This window comes from Micropterus salmoides, unplaced genomic scaffold, assembly GCF_014851395.1.
Source record: "Micropterus salmoides isolate LMB-PRFRI ecotype aquatic unplaced genomic scaffold, ASM1485139v1 Ms_hic_scaffold_20, whole genome shotgun sequence".
NCBI classification, from domain to species: domain Eukaryota; kingdom Metazoa; phylum Chordata; class Actinopteri; order Centrarchiformes; family Centrarchidae; genus Micropterus; species Micropterus salmoides.
Window position 1 is genome coordinate 26162341 of NW_024041151.1, and position 24196 is coordinate 26186536.

At 40.0% G+C, this 24196-nt stretch overlaps 1 protein-coding gene across 3 annotated transcripts in view; it reads right to left on the reverse strand.

Annotated features, from left to right (window-relative positions):
* The window catches only part of cacna1bb (calcium channel, voltage-dependent, N type, alpha 1B subunit, b), a 175232-nt gene that overhangs the window by 74225 nt on the left and 76811 nt on the right, over positions 1–24196 (reverse strand). For all 3 annotated transcript variants that reach the window (XM_038733866.1, XM_038733868.1, XM_038733867.1), the window contains exons 9-16: positions 14198–14301; positions 12256–12371; positions 12054–12143; positions 9687–9776; positions 7917–8138; positions 7701–7813; positions 7429–7541; positions 6181–6312 (exon numbers count right to left, since the gene is read on the reverse strand). In XM_038733866.1, coding sequence (XP_038589794.1) covers positions 6181–6312; positions 7429–7541; positions 7701–7813; positions 7917–8138; positions 9687–9776; positions 12054–12143; positions 12256–12371; positions 14198–14301 — 980 coding nt within the window. The remainder of the gene's footprint in view (positions 1–6180; positions 6313–7428; positions 7542–7700; positions 7814–7916; positions 8139–9686; positions 9777–12053; positions 12144–12255; positions 12372–14197; positions 14302–24196) is intronic.

Genomic DNA, 24196 nt, shown 5'->3' on the forward strand with positions numbered 1-24196 from the left:
AAGAAGTACCAGAGGGATCTATTCTCAGTCCACTACTATTTACATTATACACTGATCATCATTCCTCTTAATCAGTACATTAAAGTTCATTGTTATACTGATTACATCATTATGTATGCAACTAATTATACTCATTATAGGCTTACTCACATTTAATCCATGGTATTATCTATAACCACCTGTGCCTTTGACTATCCTGCCAATTAAACTTTAAAATTGTGCCCATATCACTCTCCAAGACTTACATACTTGAATGGTACTTGGCTTGACAGTAGACTATCATTTTCTTTTTTCTTTTTTAAAACGGAAAACTTTTGTTGAGTCAACGTTTATGTCTGCACTTGACTATGGCACTGCCACAGCACTGAGAAAGCCTGGATTTAAGGGATGGTTGGCCAGCATGAACATACACACGGTGCTGTGGCAACTGCCATACTCATCAGTGCTTTCTAATTCCAAAGTTACAAAATCAGTTAGCTGTAAGCAATAGTGCTATTTTACAATTAAAGGGAAACAACAATTGCCAAACAGGCATAGAAACACAAAATACAACAGTGTGTGTATCTGAAAAAAATTTCCACCACATCCCAAAGGTGCTCTGTTGGATTGAGATCTGGTGACTGTGGAGGCCGTTGGAGTAAAGTGAACTCACTGTTATGTTCAAGAAACCAGTTTGAGATGATTTGAGCTTTGTGACATGGTGCATTATCCTGATGGAAGTAGCCATCAGAAGATGGTACACTGTGGTCATAAAGGGATGGACATGGTCAGCAACAATAAACGATGCTTAATAGGTACTAAGGGGCCCAAAGTGTGCCAAGAAAATATCCCCCACACCATTACACCACCAGCAGCCTGAACCATTGATCCTACCATCTGAATGTTGCAGCAGAAATCAAGACTCATCAGATCAGACAACACTTTTCCAGTCTTCTATTGTTCAATTTTGCCTGTGTGAATTGTAGCCTCAGTTTCCTGTTCTTGCTGACAGGAATGGCACCAGGTTTGGTCTTCTGCTGCTGTAGCCCATCTGCTTCAAGGTTCGACGTGTTGTGCGCTCAGAGATGCTATTCTGCATATCTTGGTTGTAATGAGTGGTTATTTGTGTTACAGTTGCCTTTCTGTCATCTGGAACCAGTCTGCCCATTCTCCTCTGACCTCTGACATCAACAAGGCATTTTCGTCCACACAGCTGCCGCTCACTGGATATTTTCTCTTTTTTGGACCATTCTCTGTAAACCCCAGAGATGGTTTTGTGTGAAAATCCCGGTAGATCAGCAGTTTCTGAAATACTCCTGACAACCATGCCACGTTCAAAGTCACTTAAATCCCCTTTCTTCCCCATTCTGATACTCTGTTTGAACTTCAGCAAGATGTCTTGACCAAGTCTACATGCATAAATGCATTGAGCTGCTGCCATGTGATTGGCTGATTAGCTATTTGTGTTAACAAGCAATTGAACACGTGTACCAGGTGAAATAAAGTGGCTGCTGAGTATATATATTTACTGTATTCATGTGTATTAGATAATGATGATCCTGAATATTTGGGGCAGATTTGGATCGATCTTAAAAAACAAGAATAATGAAAAGTATGGATGTATTTTGGTGTAGGGATGTTTTTCATTATTTGGGCCCCTTAGTTTCAGTTAAAGGGCGTCAACGCTGAACATCAATGGCCAACCTCACTGACGCTCTCATGGCTGGGAGCAAATCCCTGCAGCCAGGGCCCAAAATCTTGTTGAAAGCCTTCAAAGAAGAATGGCAAATGAATGCCCATCATTTTGCAACTATCACATGTGGCTGTAATGTTCAGGTGTCCGCATACTTTTGGCCAGGTGATGAATCATTTAAAAACCCAATAGTGGCTAATAATATCAACCAGCATGCATCGGTCTGGCTCAAATATGTACTGTACATGCATGAGGAAGATGGCTGTGGGGGAGATGAGGGCAGAAAAAGGGGAGGGGGGGGGGGCAACTAATTCAATAAGCCATTTCTCCTTTGGTATGTCATCATACTCTCTCCCAATGATTCTCTCCTTCTTTGTCCCTCCTGACTGCCTGCATCCTCTGTCACAAACACCTCTGACTACCCACCCCTCCATCACTTTCTCTATTTTTCCATCAGCCTTTTCCTCTTCCTTTCTTTCTTTCCTACCCTGCCTGCTTTCCACCATCTCCTCCTCTCTCCCACTCTTCTCCCACCATCCTCCTTCCTTGAGGATTAGCGAGCCGAGCGCAGGGAGCAGCAGTGGCGGTTTGCTGCTGCGCCCGTGTGCGACGACCTCTGTTTACTCTGATAATAGGGATTGGGAGCGGGCTGCTTGGCTTCCAAGCAGCATCCACGGGGACTTCATTAAATCAGTCCTGAAAACAAGAGTCATGTGAGGCGAGACTCCACAAAAGCTTGCGCTCTAACCCTCAACATATCTAATCCTTAGCAGCAGGTTTAAATTGTATAGGTGAATTTCTGAGAATACACAGGCATGTAAGATTGGAGATATATGACACTGAAAAAAAAACTGCAGAGCACTGGGACTGTGACATGAATCAGGACACACACGACATTATGCAGTCTTATGAGAAGTCAAGAAATGCTTTTACTATATGAGGAAGGGGCTGAATACAAAGAGGCAGCTCACTGTGTATACTAGAGCTGCAGACTAATCAGTCCCTCCTGGGGCTAGGCTTGTAAGTTCACAGGCAATGTGGCTTTTAAAAAAAAATCTGTATTCAGTTTATAATGTAACTGTAGTGCTTCTTACCATGTCAACCAAATGACTAGTTTGAGGTGTTGAATAAGAGGTGGCTTGAATTTGCTAACCTTAAAAATCATTCACTGGAGATCAATCGGAAAAACTTGGTCAGAGTCCTACATAGCCTGGGGGCGAGCGCTGCCTGAGAAGACAAGTTCCGGGAAAGCAGAGTCATCCCCATTGCAGTTTAGTGAAAGTCTGCTTATGGATTGAGGCTTGATTTTTACTTTATTTTTGGCTTGTAAAAGTAGTTCTGAGTTTAATTAATTAATGTCCAAATCTGCAGTGATTGATGGAATTGAAATTCAAATTGGACTGACCAATGATTATTTTCATATTTTCATTAGCTTAATCTTTCCACTTTCTTCTCTCTTTCCTTTTTTGATAAAATGAGTCTCGAGCTATTTATCTTTCAATTCTCACAATTTTACCTGGAGATTACATTTTGGTATTTTGAGAGCAGGAACATAATCTGAGCCAAAAATAAAGTCTTTTTTTAAGTATTACAAAGCATCTCTTCTTCTTCTTAACGAGTCATTTCATCTTCTATTTGGGGCTGAAGGCCCATTTTTGTTTTAACAATTGAAATCATCTGCCTCTGAAATGGTTGTGTGTTCTTTTGTTTCTATTCTATTTTAACTCCATAATTGTTGGCTGAAGTAAATGGAAAAACCTGAAATTATTTGACATCGTGGGCACACTTTTAGACTTTAAGTCAGAAATATAGGCCTCAAATGAGCATGCATGTTACTGAACAAAATTATAAACGCAACACTTTTGTTTTTGCCCCAATTCATCATGAGCTGAACTCAAAGATCTAAGACTTTCTCTATGTACACAAACGGCCTATTTCTCTCAAATATTGCTCACAAATCTGTCAAAATTTGTGTTAGTGAGCACTTCTCCTTTTGCCGAGATAATCCATCCACCTCACAGGTGTGGCATATCAAGATGCTGATCAGACAGCATGGGTATTGCACAGGTGTGCCTTAGGCTGGCCACAATAAAAGGCTACTCGAAAATGTGCAGTTCTATCACACAGCACAATGCCATAGATGTCGCAAGTTTTCAGGGAGCGTGCAGTTGGCATGCTAACTGCAGGAATGTCCACCAGAGCTATCTGAATTGAATGTTCATTTCTCTACCATAAGCCGTCTCCAAAGGCGTTTCACAGAATTTGGTAGTACATCCAACCGGCCTCACAACCGCAGACCACGTGTAACCACACCAGCCCAGGACCTCCACATCCAGCATCTTCACCTCCAAGGTCGTATGAGACCAGCCACCTGGACAGCTGCTGCAACAACCGTTTTGCATAACCAAAGAATTTCTGCACAAACTGTCAGGAACCGTCTCAGGGAAGCTCATCTGCATGATCGTTGCCCTCATCGGGGTCTCGACCTGACTGCAGTTCGTTGTTGTAACTGACTTGAGTGGGCAAATGCTCACATTCGATGGCACTTTGGAGGGGTGTTCTCTTCACGGATTAATCCTGGTTTTCACTGTACAGGGCAGATGGCAGACAGCGTTTATGGCGTCGTGTGGGTGAGTGGTTTGTTGATGTCAACGTTGTGGATCGCGTGGCCCATGGTGACAGTGGGGTTATGGTATGGGCAGGCTTGTGTTATGGACAACAAACATAGGTGCATTTTATTGATAGCATTCTGAATCCACAGAGATACTGTGACGATATCCAGAGGCCCATTGTTGTGCCATTCATCCACGACCATCACCTCATGTTGCAGCATGTTGCAAGGATCTATACACAATTCCTGGAAACTGAAAACATCCCAGTAATTGCACTGCCAGCATACTTACCGGACATGTCACACATTGAGCATGTTTGAAATGGTCTGGATCCGGGAATACGACAGCGTGTTCCAGGTCCTGCCAATATCCAGCACCTTCGCACAGTGGACCAACATTCCACAGGCCACAATCAACAACATGATCAACTCTATGCGAAGGAGATGTGTTGCACTGCGTGAGGCAAATGGTGGTCACACCAGATTACCGACTGGTTTCCAGACCCCCCTGGATCCCCCAGTACAGTGAATCTGCACATTTTCTAGTGGCCTTTTATTGTGGCCAGCCAAACGCACACATATGTGCAATCCCCATGCTGTCTGATCAGCACCTTGAAATGCCACACCTTTGATGGATGGATTATCTCAGCAAAAGGAGAAGTGCTCACTGACACAGATTTTGACAGATTTGTGAACAATATTTGAGAGAAATAGGCCTTTTGTGTACATAGAGAAAGTCTTAGATCTTTGAGTTCAGCTCATGATGAATTGGGGCAAAAAAAAAGTGTTGCGTTTATAATTTTGTTCAGTGTACATTTCAAGAATAACATGGCAATAAAAGACTGAATGACATTCTGCAGTCAGTGTATCACTTGTCTGCTTTTAAAGTTAATCTAGAGCGTATATAGTAGAATGGTAGAAAGTCTTTCTTCCACACTGTCACATGTATTGATCTACTATGTTGATATATTTATGTTTATAATTTTGTTCAGTGTAGTACTCGTCCATCACCAGAGACTAACACGATACTAATAATGGCTGTTGTAAGGCACAGCGCCATGGCAACAGCCTCCAATCTCAAAATATCTTTAATTTGCAAGTTTAGGGGACATTTTTCTTAAACAAACCAAAAACTGGTTAAACACCTGTCTTCAATGGAAAAGCAGACAGAGGGTCACTCACTTACAATTTTGAATCCAAATAAAATGGTACAGGTAATCTAGATAAACTGTTGTTGTTTACAACACCTGTTCGTGATTGTCCCACTGGACTTCACTGTAGCGATGTTGCCGTGTTCCCAAATCTCATCAATAACCTTCATGCTTATGTTTTTAGGTATAAAATAAAGACTTTCTTTCCTTGTGAACCTATAGCAAAACGACTATTTACATCAGGTTTCATCCTAAATTGGTTAATTTAACTACACAGATATTTAAAGACTGTTAAAAGATGTAATATAATGTAAAATGTAAAATCCTGCCTGGCCAAAGTAGTGTCTGTGTGAAGTGAGGTGAGGAGATAAGTATAATGTTGAAAATGTGAGTGTATGAGTTGAGTCAGACGGGGCTAGATGCCCGGCCTTTGGTTAACTGCAGCCAGCACGGAATCATGAGGTGTTCCTGTCATTAGAAGACATGGAGCTCCTGCTGAGAGTGATATCAAAGGGCCACAGTTGGTGCTGCTGCTGTGCCAGCTACCTGCTGATTCAACACGTCTGTCACCACCGCCACGCCGGGCCAGGGATCACACACAGGGAGGAGGGTCAGATGGAGAGATGGATAGGGGAGAAGAGGCGAGGGTGTGTGTGTGTACATGTGTGTCCGTGTTTAGTCGTGGATGGCTGGAAAGAGAAGGAAAGAGTGTTCCGAGCGCAGGACAGGTTAGAGACATTACTCACTGTCCTCCGAAGAGCTGCATGCCCAGCAGAGCGAAGACCACGATGAAGAGGAAGAGAAGGAAGAGCAAGCTGATAATGGACTTCATGGAATTGAGCAGGGAAACCACGAGGTTCCTCAATGAGTTCCAATATCTGAGCATAAGCAGCAAAAACGGGGAGAGACAAAGACATTGTTTCCATTATACATTGCTCTGTTAAACAGGCAGTAAAATGATAAACAGATTCAGACAAGCAATGCTTGAAAAAAAAAGACAGAAATAACCAAAACAGAGGAGGAAACAGAGGAACAAATGGCCATATGAGCTGTAGGTGGCCTAAAAGGAATCAATGCGTCAGGGTCTAAAGCTGCCAGTGTCAGTGAATCACAGGATTACAGCTAATCTAATGAAATAAAAGGCTTGCCATCAAACTCTAACAGGATTGTCAGTTCAGAGAGAAAAGAATTAAGTACGCCCTGAGAAAAAGTACAGCTACTGCTACATAAAAACCTGGCATCTCCAAAATGTAGCTATTTAAAAGAATTTGATACATTGGAATTGAAATAATGACATGATTAAGTTTGTGAACCCTTAAGTGGGTTTTTTTTGCATGGTTTTCACTTAAATTACACTACCGCATTCTACTACATAGGTGTGGTTAGGCATGCATTATAACGTTATTTTCAGAATAGGTCAGTCTATTCATCACTTGGTATGACCATTGTACAAAACTTTTTATGTAAAAAAGAAAAGTTAGAGTTTTTTTGGAAATAAGCAACAATTAATTTAGATATGAGTAAATTAATTAATAGAGACATTCTGAGACGGAAAAAATCACGTACTGTAAAGCTGCATTCCTCTGATTGTACACATCAATTTAGACAATTCACTCTACCAGTCCCTGCAGGCTATATTGCCTTTTAAATTATGTGGTGCAGCACAAGCTTTCCAGGTGTTTTCTTTATTGTGCGGTGTATTGACGTATGAGTGTTTTCTCTTCAGCAATTTACTTTAATGATTAGAGAGGCTGCTTTCAGTCATTTTAAACATTTCCATGAGTGCAATAATGTCACAGCAAATAATGTGGGATATTTAAGAATCTAAGCATCAGGAGGACGGCAGCTTTGCTCCAAACAATTTCACTGTGTGAACCTGGACTGTGTGTGTGACCTTTTGGGATGTGCAGAAGAACACAGAGCATTAATTAACATTAGATTGTCGGATAAGACTACTGTCTGTAGTTTAGAGTGTGTGTTTGAATTGAACTCACTTGGTGACTTTGAATATCCTGAGCAGTCTCAGGGCTCTCAGCACACTGATACCAAACGATGCTCCTGGTTTAATCATGTCCCAGATCACCTCACAAATACTCCCCACAATCACCTAGAGAGGAAAGCACATGATGAAGTTTGCATCTGCCGTATTTGGCTCCGTTTCAAAAAGCCAAACAAGATAAGCAGACTGGCTCTCCATCCAAACAGAACTGTCACCGCTGGCTAGTGTAAAATATCTACCTTTGAGTCACAGCTGACACTAACTTACCCCAAAATCAAAGCAGTTAAAGGAGGAGTGGAAATAATTCCTCACTCCAAGGCCGTACATCTTCAAGGACATCTCAGTCAGAAACAAACCCAGGAACACAAACTCTGCTGTGTCTGTTTTCAAGATGGACAGAGTAAAACAACCAAGAAAAAACTGTTTTAAAGACCATTTAAAAGTGTGTGGGGGTGTGAGTGTGTATTCTTATGTGTGACTTACAGAGGGCCCTTGTGAGCCACTCAGGCTGGTCATAGTGGACTATGGCCACACACAGAGTATTGAGGCCCACCAGACACAGAACGATCCAGTAGAAGCTCTGAGCTTTCACCATGCGGCGAATGAAGAACCGGGTCCTCTTCTCCTTACGCCGGAAGTAGGAGGAGCTGTCCAATTTACTGCTGCTTTTCACACTGGCCCTACCAAACGGAGAAGCCGGAGGAGCTGAAAGCAATGATGGAGAAAAGTGAGGGAGTGAATGCATGAGTGTGCAGTGGTGAAATATTTGTCATTGTTTCACAGTTTTCACAGTAAATCACTGTGATTCTCTTGTTTTCTTCCTGCTACTGTGATGAGCAGCATCCCCCGTTCTTTCCCCACTCATCAAGATTATAATTATAATGTTGGTTACATAATGTTGGTAAAAATATGCATTTTGCACAACATTATGGTTACTTTTCTGGCTCCAAATTAATCTTCTTTCACTGAGTTGGTTCAAGTGATCCAGCTGAGTTTATGTTTAGGAGAAACAGGTGGTGGAGGACAACTTTGGTACTTATTTTGGAGTAATATTGCACTTGCTTTTCTGCAGCAGAGTTGTTCAAGGAGAGCCAACAGGCCACTCCAAAATAAAAACACATAAAAAAATACTTTTAATGTGTTGATTTTGAATGTATCATGTAGTGCCCTCTCAGTTCATATTTGGACTGCTGTACTTATACCTATGTTAGTATTTTGGAATGTTTTGCTTCACTGAATTGAATGCTGTGATCCTTCTAATAATGATTTATCCATGCTGCTCCACACTCATTTTCTGCCAGTTTTCCAGTCTAGCAAGCCAGGATTGTAATTGTGCCTCTGGTTATCGAAACTGCAAAAATTGCATTGCAGTGCGTTTGAGTGGAGAGTGCTACTACCAAGTTACAAGAAATTAGAGCTCAAGGACCTCAAGGTTTTTCAGAGTGAAGTGTAACAGCATGGTTGGGTAGGGCTCCATTCCACTTCACATCTGCTAACAAGCACAGAAAGTTGTTTGCGGCCAAGACTTTAACTGATAAAAGTAACAATATCTACTCAAGGGACAGAAAGAAAAGCATAAAATCACCTGAATAATCCTTGAATTTTCCTTGCAGCTGCTAATTAAAAAATATGCACCAAATACATATGTGCCGTGCACCACGGCTGCAGGCATCATGTGTGATGAGAGATGAAATTTGACTGCGCAGTGCATCTTTTCCCTTGGCACATAATTTTATGGAAAACAGTAGATTAGATGGGAAAAAAGTAGCGAAGGCAACAAAATGGTTTCAGTTACCTTGCTTATGCTCATTTCCAACCCACAGACAAGCATTTACATGTTGTCTTTGCGTGGAAACATTAAGCCCATTAATATAAAAGTGTCTAATTTTAATATGCTGCAGGTGATTCTCTTGCTATTTTAATTTAACGGTCTAATTAGAAAAGTTAATTATACTTCTTTCCCCTGAAGTTGGCGAGGATATGTGCAGGAGAAACGGATGGAGCTGAATCTGCTTTTGTCGTGTACATTGTTACGTTTGTGTGAGATATTGAACAAAATGTTTTATGGTGCTGAGATGACATGACAAATACTAATCTGATAAATGGAGACCAGTGAGTCAGTGACATGGCTATGTTCATTGTAGAAGACAGGCTTTTATGGTGGCTTTCATTGTAAAGGTCGACTCTGTGAACAGACAGCATGCGACGGTCAGAGGTGATCCGCTGGTGGCCGCGGATGAAAAGATGTCTTACCAACGGAGGAGATGTCTGCGAAAGGGTCCTCCCCCTCCTCAGCACCGATCAGGTCATTTTTACCTTTCTTGGCTTTGCCTCGTTTCAGGACTGTAAAGAGAACAGCACAGACAGGAAAGGAAAAATAATCATGAGTCCTAAAATATATATAGTAATAGTAATACAGGGAATGGTGTTCGTCTGTTATGCAAAACTTCTTTAGTATAAACCTTTGAAAGTTAAGCAGGAAAAACAAGCATTTTCAAATTGTGTTTTAATGGAACAATCCTTATCCCAATTCATAATATGTGTGTGTGTGGGGGGGGGGGGCAAAGTGGAAGGGGTGAGCTAATTGGAAACTATGAATAGCAGGCATCAATCATGTATTTCATTTGGAGATTTTCTGCCTTACTATTTGAAGCCAGACTTGGAATGAAAAACTGCCAGCGTGACCAGCTCCATGTCACCGTAGTGGTGGGCTCATTCTTGAGATCTACAACCCTGTGCCTCCGCTCATCTCTGCCGGGAGGCAGAACCACGCAGCGAAACAAACAAAGCTCTGAGACTGAGAAACACTAGCAAACTAAACACTAAAAATTCTCTTTATTATCAAATCATTATTGACTATAATTGACGGCTAAAAAAGCTCATTTTGAAACAATCTGCCAGTGCAGTAAAAAATTCAAATTGAAACAAACTTCAAAACAAAAATCTCGATTTGACCCGGTGGGTGTAACAAGGTTAATTTAAAATCACATAAAATGTTTCACTCATTTTAAGATGATGAACACTATAAGGTTATTTTAGCACTGAGTAAAATATGTTATAGGAATTTCGTCTAAAGAATATTTAATTTGAAAGAACAAACTACCTTAAGTTCACCCATTTTTTAAATCTCTAAATGAAATATCCAGCCTGAAGGATAATTTCCTCAATTTCTTATCTCCAAAGACTAGGTATATGGTGGTTCAGAATAAAGAACACCTCTACTAAGTCAGCCAGTTTTGATTGGCACTTGACTCTACTACTCATGCCTGTCATTCATTTCTGCTCTAAACAAATCAAAGTGGTTTTTCTATGGCTGTGAACATTCTAATCCCTGATATGTAACTAATTGAGAAAATAAGGAAGCTGGGTGCTGTCACTTGACTGTTTCCTGTGTGTCCGTTCACTAGCAAATGCATTTCTATATATGTATGTGTGTGTGTGTGTGTGTGTGTGTGTATTAGGGAGTATAGTATAGTGAACTTTTAGTTTACTTTACAAATCCAGACTAAAGCTGAAAATCCCACTAATTAACTCTTGCCTTCACAATAGGCCTAATGGATATCATGGGAGAGAGAGAGAGAGTTCTTCCCTTCCCTTTAAAAGAGATTAAAGTCCACATCTATATATAGATTTTAAGAAACAGTACACATTTCATATTTTGTGAAATAAGTTTATTTGCTTTCTAGCCGAGAGTTGGATTAGATGATTGATACCACTCACAACACACAACATGTCTGTTTGGTGAATGTGAAGCTACAACCAGGCGACAGTTAGCTTAGCCTAGTATTAAGCCTTAACAGGGAAACAGCTAGCCTGGATCTGTCCAAAGGTAAAAGAAAAAAAAAGTGAAAATCGGCAACTTTAAAACTCACTAATCAACATGTTATATCTGGTTTGTTTCACTTAACCAAATGCTGAATATTACAAGTCAGGGTTTTATGTCTTGTCACTGTGAGGTAGCCAGGCAGCCAGCTGAGACTCCGCTAAAAAAACAGTTCCTAATGGTTTCTCAATAGGTATTTTTATCTAAATACTGAAGACTCTGAAGAGGTGTTTGTGTATGGTTTTTAACTTAAAAAGTCCTTGTAATGATGCACCTAACTGTGAGAAAGTATGCACTTTGCTGGTTTCCACATAGGATTTATTGCTCTAACAGGTCCAGATTCATTTAAAGCCTTTTTATTAGCTAAATGGCTATCAAGTAACTGCCTCATTCTGGACAATAATCAAATCAGTAAAAAATGTCTGAGATTTCATATAAACCTACATTCTACTCCACAGGCGTCCCTAAAGACTGTATTGTGAAAAGTGGGTTTTAAGTATGCTGCTCCCTCTGCTTGGAATCAGTTGCATTATCTGAATCTTCGGGAGCTGGTTTAAATGATTTAAAACGACTTTGAGGCAGGCACATCTGGCTGTAGATGTTTTGAGTGACTGATCCCTTTGATCAATGATATTGATGACTTGTGATGACTTTTGATGAATATTTGTTATAGTTTATGATGCTGTGTTATTTTATTTCTGATGATTTAGGAATGATTTATGCACAGCACATTGACACTCCAAAAAAAACTATTGTATGAAAACATAAATACAACAGATAACAAAACCTGTTTTCACCTGGAAGGTTTTGTTTCCTCTTGTACCACGCACCATCCAGTGGGGACTTCTCCTCTGCAATCTCATCCTCCTCCTCCAGCAACACCTCCTCTGCAGCAGGAGAAAGAAAGGAGAGAGGGACTTTCTATCAATTTGTCATGTTTTTGTAACACAACAAACACATGCATGCCAGCTCTCACCCTGTTCCAGAGATGATTCTAACCTGCTTTGCAGATCCACTCCAAGTATCCGGTTAGCTCTCTTTCGATCTGCTGCTGCCTCCGAAGCTTCAGGAACTCCTGCCTCTTCTCCACACGCTCTCTCTCTTTGGCAAATTCTCTGTTAAAACATATACAGAGATGTATATAAATAGAAACATAGAAAAATTTGATCATATTTGGCAACAAGGGGGGGGGGGGGGCAGACATATGCCAGTAGAGAACCTGTACATTCACAGCAACAAACAGTGAATTACAAGACCAACAAATCTGTTACACAATGCATCATAAAAATGGATAAAATAGCAGTTCAAGTCTTCATCTGAAGGATTATTAACTGTGGAGTTCAGATGACAGATGGGCTGCTTTTGAAGCACGAAGGAGGAAAAAGGCTGTTGCCACAGCTGGAGCTGAAGAAGACAAACAGTGGAGTGTTATGTACTGGCATGATGTATGAGATGTTGGACTTATAACAAAATACACTATAAAATGTTATACCACAACAGCATTATACTGTTTATAGGTAGTTATAGTTAAGTTAATGAAAAAAAAAAAATTAATTACACTTAATTAAAGGAGACATATTATGCTTTTCCATGTTTTATGTTCATGTTAGACATGGCCAAAGGTTCCCTGTGAGCCAAAAATTCAGATTTCTTCATGTTCTAAACGCTCTATTCTGAACAGCTTTTTCTACCAACCATTCTACGACACACAGAGCTAGACGGAACCAATGAGAAGACAGTGGGCTTTAAAGAGATAGGAGCAGCTACAGCTTGTTTCAGACAGAGGCTGAAATAAATGCCTAGGTGAAGAGCCAGGAAATTATTTTTTTGAACTTTGAATCATGCAAAGCTGCCATACTGGAGTCACAGAACTACAATATAGTAATGGAAAAGCAGTATAATAGTCTCCATTAAAGGAATTGTATGACATTTTGGGAAATACTCTTATTTGCTTTCTTGCCGAGAGTTAGATGAGAAGATTGATACTACTCTCATATCTGTATGCTGAAAACAAAGCTATAGCCAGCAGGCAACTAGCTTAAAATTACTATGACGAATGGACATAGAGAGAAACTGCTAGCCTGGCTCTGCCCAAAAGTGAAATAAATCTGTCAACCAGAACCTCTAAAGTTCACTTATTAACCTGTTATCTCTTCATGTTTAACAAACAGATATGAGATGGCAGCGATCGTCTCATCTAAATCCCAGCAGGAAAGAAAATAAGCGTATTTCCCAAAATGTCAAATACTTTCTGTTGTATTTCACATACTGGTACAGTAACAGCACAAGCACAGGACAACAAAGTAAACTACTCCTTATCTTAGAATTAAGTTTTGACAGGCAGAACGACAGCAAAGCTGCTTTTGCGGTGGGTTTCTTGTGACCTTCAGACTAATGAACATGCACATGTTTGCTTTCATCCAGATTTTAGTGAGGCAATGGGGTGGGAAGTGAGAACAGAGTCTTTGCGACCACAGACACAATGAGATGGACAGACGTCAGATCCAGGAGCACAGAGGGCCGGGATGATTAAAGCCACAGAGCAAGGTCTTTTATTTATGACAATAAAAAGGAGAAGCGCTCAGGGAGGAGGAGGAGAGGTGAATGATTCATTCATTTAATCAATTTATCCACAAGCCGTGAGATAACGTTCTTCTCTATTTAGTAGCAGTTAACAGACAGGTGGGATACTATCCCAATAAAGACTTGTTTATCATGTACGAAAAGAAAAACAACATTTTGAACCCCAGTCGGTTTGACATGCAAATGACATTTTTATAATCCAATTTTACTGGGGTTTTTTGAGTAACAATTGGATTGGGAACACAAACTAATTCAAGGAATCTTTTTAAAAACAGCATAAATAATAAATAATTAGCCATGATCAGCATTTATTACATCTAATATGGAATTTGTACAGCTATGTTATGAGATGACTTACCCTGATAGGACACCAAGTACCAGGTTGAGCATGAAGAAGGAGCCTATGATGATGAGGGGGATGAAGTAGAGCCAGTTCCAGGTGTTTCCTGCTACATCATTGGTCTGGACACACAAACATACACAGAGATGTAACACAAAAAACCCCACAGAAGATATTTAAGAATTCAAGAGCAAGTCATTACCATTACACACATTATACCTTGCACCAGGGAATTAAATATAGGTTTTCCTCATATTAACAAATATCATTTTTAAAAAGCAATTAAGTTAAGAATGGGGATTAGGGTTACATGATATATTCCATATGTCTACTGTCAGGTACCACTGCCTCGCCACGCGTTCTATATAGATAGTGACAGACAAAAAAAATTTGTGTTTAGTTGAAATGTTTAGTAACCTGCCAGAGTGGCAGGAGAGAAAAATAACGGAATTTCAGACCCTGCCCAGCAGATATATAAAATTAATTTGTCTGCATATAATAAATAAAGTCTTAGCATAGTTTGAGTCTTCTCATTTAAAGTTCAATTTATTGCTGCTGCGATGGGTGAAGTGGGAAACCTAATCCATAAAAAACAAAATGCAAACGTTCACCAGTAGATATAAACTCCTGGATCGTCAGCTCTTTTTATTTTCTTGAAATCACCTTGCTCTCACAATGCTCTGTACTTGTATAGCGCCTTTCTAGTCTTTGTGACCACTCAAAGCGCTTTTACACTACATCGCATTCACCCATATTAACACACTGAGCCTAATTTCTCAAACAGAAACTAACATTCACACACATTCATACACTGGTGGAACAGCCACCAGAGGCAGTTCAGGGTTTGGTATCTTGCCCAAGGACACTTCGACATGCAGCCTGGAGGAGCCGGGGATTGAACAGGCGATTTTCTGAATAACGGGCAACCTGCTCTACATCCTGAGCCTAATGTTTCATTACTAATTAATCTGTGTGCTCAACTTTAGTAGTAATAGTAGTTTAGTTGAAATAGTAAAAGAATATGCCCCAAATGAAAAGTCAATTGATTTTTTTTCTGGTTTTAAATCAACCAGCTTGAGCTGACAGTGTATGAACGTGTTTCATCCTACTCTCCCATTTCTCACCCACAGCTGTGAATCAATTTTTTACAGACTTGGCTGACTGAACAAATACGTTTGTCAACTTGCCTCATTAAAAAAAATATTGAAAACTTTTCAAAAAAAAATAAAAAAATTACAATTAAAAAAAAAAGGTCTCTGTCATCTCTGTGAGCTTCGAACCAAAAACACAAAACCCACCAACAAATCTCCCACTAACAAAAAGCTCAGTCTGCTATCACAGCAAAACAACTGTTTAATCCAACACGGGTTACAGCTCTGAAACATCCACTTCGAATGAGCTGTCCACAGACAAATAAGTATGACAATTCATTCTTCTGATATGAGTCGTCCTGGCTGTGACTTACACTCTCACAAACAGAGCAGCGTGCACACACACACACAAATACAAGCAGACAACTAACTGCAGTTGCTTTTTAGCGGCCAATGACTACCTCTGCAAAATTATTAATTTATGCTGATTCATCGTTTATCAGATGTTACAGTGCACAAACTGTGGATACCCAAACAAAGTATAATGGACACCTGAATATTAAGCCCATATATGGTCGCTGAACATGCCATTCCAAACCATAGGCAATAATATGCTGTTACAACAGCCTCCTATGGGAACACTTTCTACAAGAGCATTAGTGAGGGTGGCCACTGGTGTTGGGTGATAACGCCTGGCTCACAGTTGCCGTTCCAGTGCCGTTCATCTCAAAGGTATTAGACGGGGTTGAGACCAGGACTGTGCAGGCCAGGCGGGTTCTTCCACACCAAACTGGGAGAACCATTTCTTCATGGACCTGGCTTTGAGCACAGGGGCATTATCATGGTGAATCAGCCAGGAAGAGGTTTTCAACTAACTGTTGCCAAAGTTGGATGGTCCATGCTGTAGAGTAAAAACTTCTCTTTATAGGAATTATTAAGTATTTGAACAGGGGTGTCCTCATACATTTGGCCAACTAATGTATTTCCCCCTAAATTCACGTATGGAAGGTTTTTACTGATACTGATATCCTTTAAACCCTTTTTAAGAGCAGACATTTGAACTTGTCATAGTTGGAAAAGCCCAGGTGTTACTAATGCAGTGGCTCTGTTCTTTTCAAGTGTAACGATAAGCCACGACAGTGTGACAGTGTGACAGTGTGACAGTGAGCCAGCATGCACAATACGAGGACCCTGAAACTGAAGCAGCTGAACGTCTAAATGTCTGCTGTGTATGTCCCTCAAAATGGAAACACGAAAACACTGACATGGCAAAACATCCTTAAATTGTAAGATGGGGTCAATAGCAGTCACAGATTTCACTTTCTTTTTTTTTTACACTGTTATTACGGTGGATTGTTTTAATACACACATCAGTTTAGTCAGATTTTATGTCCCCTCACAGGTTTCCGCTATGAGAGGACACTTAATTTCACAGTAAAATAAATCAGATGTTTTGTAAAATGCTTTTACTAACAGAAAAATATTATTCTACAAATAGTTTTTGAAATAATAATCAATATTAATAATCAAATGACTGTGTAGTTGTGAAATGGGTGCCTCAAGGTGACAAACCATGAGAGAATTATTATCCAACTCTTCATTCGCCCTCAGCTCTACAGAGTGTTTTAGCTTCATTGTTTTGGTTTTATAGCCGTTTACTTCAGTCTCATTGCTTTCATTAGCCTCGTTTCCAGCCGCAGCATGCCACAGTTTTTAGCTTTACACTTCCTTTCCAGCGCAAAATCGCAAACAGACAAAGTTTGCGACCAACTGGTGAACAGAGAGGAATATTTACCAGTTAAAGAGCCAGATGATTCCCTCCGGAGTTGGGGAACTGCAAAGCACTGGACTCAGGTGGCAAACCAGACTCCCAAATAATGAAAATGTTGCTCCGTAAATAGTCAATTGTTTGCTATGTCAACTATATGAGGTGACAATATGTCTGCAATGTGTTCACAGCTTGTTCTTGTCCAAATGGCCAAAAATTTACAGCTTTAAAAATCTGATGATTTTCCATAAATATGTGTAACATTGTTTTTTTTTTTCACCAGTTTTGTAATACTTAAAGTGCACACTGATATTTTATTTTTTTCTGGAATGATGAAACCCCCCCAAAAAACAAATAAGCCTTACATTTTATCCAAAGCACTTTGTGGTATTGGTAAGGTATCTTGTATTTTAGACTGTTTATACACTGAGCTACAACATGGCTAATATCCGTGCTTGTTTCCCCCAGGGGGGTCTGGGAGTCAGCACCCTCCATGTCTGAGAGCGCTACCACACAGCGGGGGACAGACCTCCGGACTGATGGGCTGTATGAAGCACAGTGACATTTTGCAGACGCCAGTGTCGGAGCGCTGCCACACGCTGCCCGTAATTATGATGGGAGGTTCGGGGCGGCTGAATCAGCAGGCTGGAGATCTATATTATGCACCCGAGTATGTGAGAAGAAGACACACACATATGCAGTAGCACTCCCTCTGTCTCAGCTGTCAGAGAAGCACCAGCCCACACACCACGATAAATGGCTGGCAGAAGCTTCACTGTGTTTCTCTGCATCATTTCTTTTTCTACGTGTCCAACATCTCATCACTGTCTCGTCACCTCACAGCTCAGTCTTCAAGTCTTTATATCTTTATCTCTTGCTTTCCACATTAAAGCAACTAAACTACAAGGAACTGTCATTTTGTGTTGATTCTGGCGTTCCCTGTGGAAAAAAAGCGTTTTCCCACTGTCTTGTGTAGTAGAGATCTTGATCAGGCTAGCGTGCGCATGTGTTTTGGAAGTATGTGAAAGAAAGACGCAACATATTTTTAATACCTTTTTAAACACCGCTGTTTGCAGGCGGTATAATGACGAGGTAATAAAGCTAAAGCTTTCAACATTCCCAAGTAATGTTATGTCTTGAGAACAACAAAAAGCCAACGTCATGATATCGGTAGCAAGGCCAACATAACGTGAAGCGTTATAAGCCAGTTGTATTACAGTAATATCCACCGTGACCTATACCTACATTGACTGTACACAGCCATAGATACTACATACCTTCTAGCAGGAAGAGGGCCAGTTGAGGATTGGTTTCAAATCCCTCTCCATCTGTTGAATGACCGATCAAGGATGATTCGTGTTTTTGCCCGTTAATTTTGACCGTCCCTTTTTCTCTTTGCTGATCTTGCCCCAGTATCAGCCATAACCACAAAATATAATGTCAAAAATAAAATCTCTCTATGTCTGCTGCATGTGATAAATAGGCAACATCTGTTAATGCATGCTTAAATTTTTCGTGTTTTTGTGTAAATAATACAATTTTGTATCTGTGATCAGAATTAGGTAACAAGTAGCTCTCTTTTCTGTTTGCAGTAGCAGCAGAGATCTTACTCCCTCTCTCTCTGGGGAACACGGGATGCCTGGTGTGGAGGAGAAAATGAAGTGGAAGTGCACTCTGTTGCGTCAGATTTTAGTCCCAGAGTCAGCTGGTGAGGCGGGAAGACTTTTCTCTCCTGTTGACACGGCCTTAATTCTTCAGCTGAGTGCCCAGGCGAGTTCAGTTGAGCTTGTGCAAATGTTTTTCAGATTCTGAAACACAGCAAGGTCTCTGCAGTGGAAGAGTGGCTGGTGTTCTCAGATTTAACAGGTCAAGCTATGCAATCGTGCTCAATCAATTTGATTTTGTGCTTCTCATGAGGATATTTAAGACTAATTGTTTTTGGTTGTTTCTTTTAAAAGTTTTGGGATGTATCAGTGTTAATTTAGAATATTACTATGACTACTAAAAAGCGTGGAAATTAGACTTTTAAAGAATCATTAATACAGATGAAACATTGATTTAAAAAATCAATTGCTGAATTAACCCTCAGTATAATCAGCAGGGGAGGTTTTGCATTTTCTCCTCATTCAGTTTCTTTTAACTGATCTCTGCTTGTTGCAAAGAGGACTTTGCTTTGTGTAACTACTGTACAGTTGCCCAAAAGCAAAAAGAACTTTTTGACTGAGAACATACAAGGCCAGTGTCACCATCATGAAATGCTGTTGATCTAGTAAAATCAATCAGGCTGGGATCAGATTATGTGACATCAGCACACTAATCCAGTAGAAGTAGAGAACTGGGAATCAAAGTGTCCTGACAGTTTGATCATTTTATCTTGATAGGCCTTAACTTAAAGACCAGCATGTCAGATACATTTTTTTGTCTAGGCTGACACCTATAAAGTGAACCAGGACACTATAGACACCGCGGTCATTGAGCCATCATCTTCCTGCTCAACCGCATCTACGCCCACCTCAGCAAGCCGGCGAGCACGAGTTTTTTGACTTCTCCAGTGTTTTCACCACCATCCAGCCAGCCCTGCTGGGTGAGAAGCTGACAGCGATGCTGGTGGATGTCCCCCCTCGTGTCCTGGATTGTTGGCTACCTGACTGGCAGACCACAGTATCTGCGCCTGCAACACTGTGTGTCAGGCAGCACGGTCAGCAGCACAGGGGCCCCGCAGAGGACTGTCCTGTCTCCCTTCCTCTTCACCATCTACACCACAGACTTCATATACCACACAGAGTCCTGCCATCTTCAGAGGTTTTCTGATGACTCTGCTGTGGTTGGATGTATCAGCAAGGGTGACGAGGCTGAGTACAGAGCTGTGGTGGGGGACTTTGTCACATGGTGCGAGCAGAACCATATGCAGCTCAATGTGAAAAAGACTAAGGAGTTGGTTATGGATCTAAGGAGAGCCAAGGCAGCAGTGACTCCTGTTTCAATCCAGGAGGTCAGTGTGGACATTGTGGAAGATTACAAATACCTGTGAGTGCACATTGACAATAAACTGGACTGGGCCAAGAACACTCAAGCCCTCTACAGGAAGGGCCACAGCCATCTCTATTATCTGAGGAGGCTGAGGTCCTTCAACATCTGCAGGACAATGCTGAGGATGTTTTATGAGTCTGTGGTAGCCAGTGCTGTCCTGTTTGCTGTTGCATGCTGGGGCTGCAGGTTGAGGGTAGCAGATGCTAACAGACTCAATAAACTGAAACGCAAGGCCAGTGACGTTGTGGGGGCGGAGCTGGACTCTCTGTCGGCGGTGTCAGAGAGGAGGATGCTGTCCAAGCTACATGTCATCTTGGACAATGTCTCCCACCCACTCCATGACATGCTGCTCAAACACAGGAGATTTAGACTTATTCAACCCAAAATACACCAAAGCGCACCACAGGAAGTCCTTCCTGTCTGTGGCCATCAAACTCTTAACTCCTCCAAGTGTCTGACACATGGACCCATAGTAAGTTATTAAACAGGACCTTATCTGTTTTGTGCAATATTATCTGTTTAATAATTAATGTGCAAGATTCTTTGCTGCAATTCTGCTATTTATTCACTATTACTGTTCACCATTAAAATTCTTTAATAATGTAAATATTGTACATATCATCATTCCTTTATATTTTTCTTAAAAATGTTATATTTATACTCTTATATTATATTTATATATTTCTTTATCCACCTACTTTCTATTATTTCTATTCCTTATGCCTTGATGTACAATGTGTGCAACTGAATTTCCCCTCGGGGATCAATAAAGTATTTCTGATTCTGATTCCTGATTCTGAAAATCTCTATTTGGCACCTCCTGGACAATCACCTTTGCATGCCATGCCATAGTGTGTAGTTAGTATAGATCTTTTTTTTTCTTTCTATGACCTCTGGGCAGCATGGAAGGACATCAATCACTTTAATTTATCATATGTCACTTCTGGATGGAGGGTGTGATCCAGTATTCTATTTTACAAATACCCTCTGGCAACATCAGGCAAACATTCCGTCTACATTAATTTATATATTTAGGCTAAGATGTGTGTTTGTGTACTTCTGCGTGCATTTCTTGCCAACCCTTCTTATTTGGCTCTCAAGTCAAGACTTTCATAACTATATAATAATATATAATTTTTTTAAAGCATTTTTAGCCCTATATCAATCTTACAATCTGATATAGGGCTGGGCAATATGGCGAAATGTTTTATCACGATAAAAACATTTCATATCATTCGATATCGATAATTATCATGATATATGTCAAATCATTATTTCTTTAAAGTTTAAAGGCTGATTTTTGCTCATGAGTGAAAATTGAAGAAATCAGATGGTATGGGTAAACTTTTCTTTATGGTCAGAAAAGAACACTTGATGCCAAACAGTGGCTCACTTAACAAATCTGAGGAACTATTTTTCAACAAATATGATTAGTAAATGTTTTTTCAGTCCCTGTTCCTCAACAAAATAAATATTTTTATAGAAAAATTAAAGGCTAATTTGTCCGTTATTCAAATGAATTAAACCAAATATTAATTCATGATATATTGAACATTTATCCCCTTGATGCCTGAATTTATTTACAATAAAAAATGTAAAAAAAATTAGGTATGATGCAAATTAGTGACAACAGGCATAAACGAGAAACCAGTGCTTGCAAAAGGTTCCCAGGTATGTATTGAATATGGACAAACAGGCATTGGGGAACTACATACGCTATCTCAGCTGCAGTCTGAAAGGAAGATGTGTGATACGAATTTGCGACAATCTGCGTTAAAGGGTTTTTATATATATTATTATATTGATATTGAGGAAAATTATATTGCAATAATTATCATTATTCTTTTATTGCCCAGCCCTAATCTGATACATTATAATCTAAGTTGAAAACAGCAAAAAAAAAAGAAAAGTATAATGTTGCCCTATTATTACCAACTGATGTTTGTGTACAAGTGCAAAATATTATGCTGCAAAATCTAGTCTCTATTGCAAAATCAGAGTAAATTACCCCAGAGATTTCAGTTTTTACTTCCTTTTGCCAAATACAACATATTCAAAGATGGAAAAAGCTGTTTTAATTCTGTATTCTACAGATTTTTCTATATAAAGATCACCAAATCCTAAAATGTTCCAATTGTTTTCCCACATCTCTGCTTTGGTGTTGCAAATTTGCCCATTTCTCAATGTAAGAACATATGGTATGTATACAGTTTGTGTGTGTCATTTAAATGCATAGGCTGATTAGTTCACCCCACCTTTAAGTGTTTTGGGCCATGAAACCAGATTAAACCACATTGCGTGCACAGCAGGAGAGCAAATCCAGGGCATATGGCAATCAAGGCCATTGGCTATATTAATTTAGTTCATTACAAAACTGCTGATGCACTGTGTTGCCTTTAGCAAGGTACGGCTAATGACCCCATATGTTGTTTAAGTATAGTGGGGTGACAGAAGAAACAAATACTACAGTAAGATGAAGTTATGAGTATAAATAGAGAGCTCTATGTATTGAAAACACAAAAGTATTGGTAACCCAACTTGAAAAGGTAATTATGGTACTTTTATAAACCACATACCACCACCAAGGCCACATTTATGAAAAACATTTAATCCTTATCAGCATCTGCTTCAAAATCTACATAGTGACAGACAATCATGCAAACAGACCAAGATGCTAAAAACTTAACTTAACTTCGCCTACTGGAGACATTTGACCTCACTCAGCATGTTCCTCTTCCCACCCACAATAAGGGGCATACTCTGGACTTACTCATATCAAAAGGACATAATATACATATACATATACATATATATATATGTTGCATATTGTTTGATGTGTCTGCCTTTCCTGAACAACAAAGCGTACTCAGACATTCAAAAAATGTATCACTAATAAAAATATCATTGAAATCTTTGTGGAAACTCTAAATGAGTTATCGCTGTTCATGGCATCACCAGCTGAGTCCCTTTTGTAAATATGCCTCAAATAGATGGAATGTCCGACCTGAGGACCTGAGAGATGTTGCTACACTGAATACTTTTAAAAGCAGTTTAAAAACCTTACTTCTGACTACAGTCTATGACTAAGCTCACACGCTGATATGCACATGTATTTTCTGCCCCTGCACACTGTGCTGCCCATGTGTTGTATCAGATTTGTAAAGCTTCGTACTTTCTTATCTAACAGATATAAAATGAAAGCTCCGCTAACTTTTTCTATAATCAATGAATCAAATGATGTGTGAACGCTCGCTCTGACGTTTAGCCTCGTTTAGCGGATCACATATTTACTGTATGCTTCACTCTATTCCACTTCGTTTCCAGCAACAGCTGTTTCCAGCAAACAACCTTTTGTCCGCTACCTGACCAGCAGATGGACAAAGTTAGCGACTAGCCTTTTTAAGGAGAACATTCAGCAGCTAAATAGACAGAACAAAACAAGTTTTACAAACATGACTCCAAATGAACTGTTACTAACTTTACTTGCTACGGGTGGTTATATCGATAGTGAAGACCAAGTCTGATGTTACATTGTATGATATCTGAATTGAAATTTGTGGTGGAAAAAGTGAATAAAATCCAATCACAGTGAACAATCTATTTAACTGGAAAGAGGTGTGGTCTATACTGAAACTGAACACTGACATTTGAGATATTGTTTAAAAAAAAAAAAAAAAACAGAATCACCATGCTGGAAGTAAAGTGATGACACCTGAAAAAGTTGCCTCCTATACACTTTGTTGATATCTAAAAACAAACTTTAGGTATAACTTGTATCCACTGAGCTTGATGTTTTTATATGAGCTCACTTGATGTCGTTATTCCACCTCTGTTATTCCCATGAGTCACCGCTGGCTGAATGCTCTGAATGATCGGTGGGATCAGGAAAAAGCAAAAGCTGCCACATAATTTGGAGTCATGCATCATGCAGTTGTGGTGTGACAGTGTAGTCCCACTTTCAGCTTACAGTGTTGCCACCACACACACACACACACACACACACACATACACATTTTCTCTGATGGCAAGGAAAGCCTGCTGAGATGAAGACAGCCACTCTGAATCAATTCTGCAGCTCCTTACAGTCCTGAAACGTTCAAAACAAGCGGCGCTGACTGTGCTCACCAG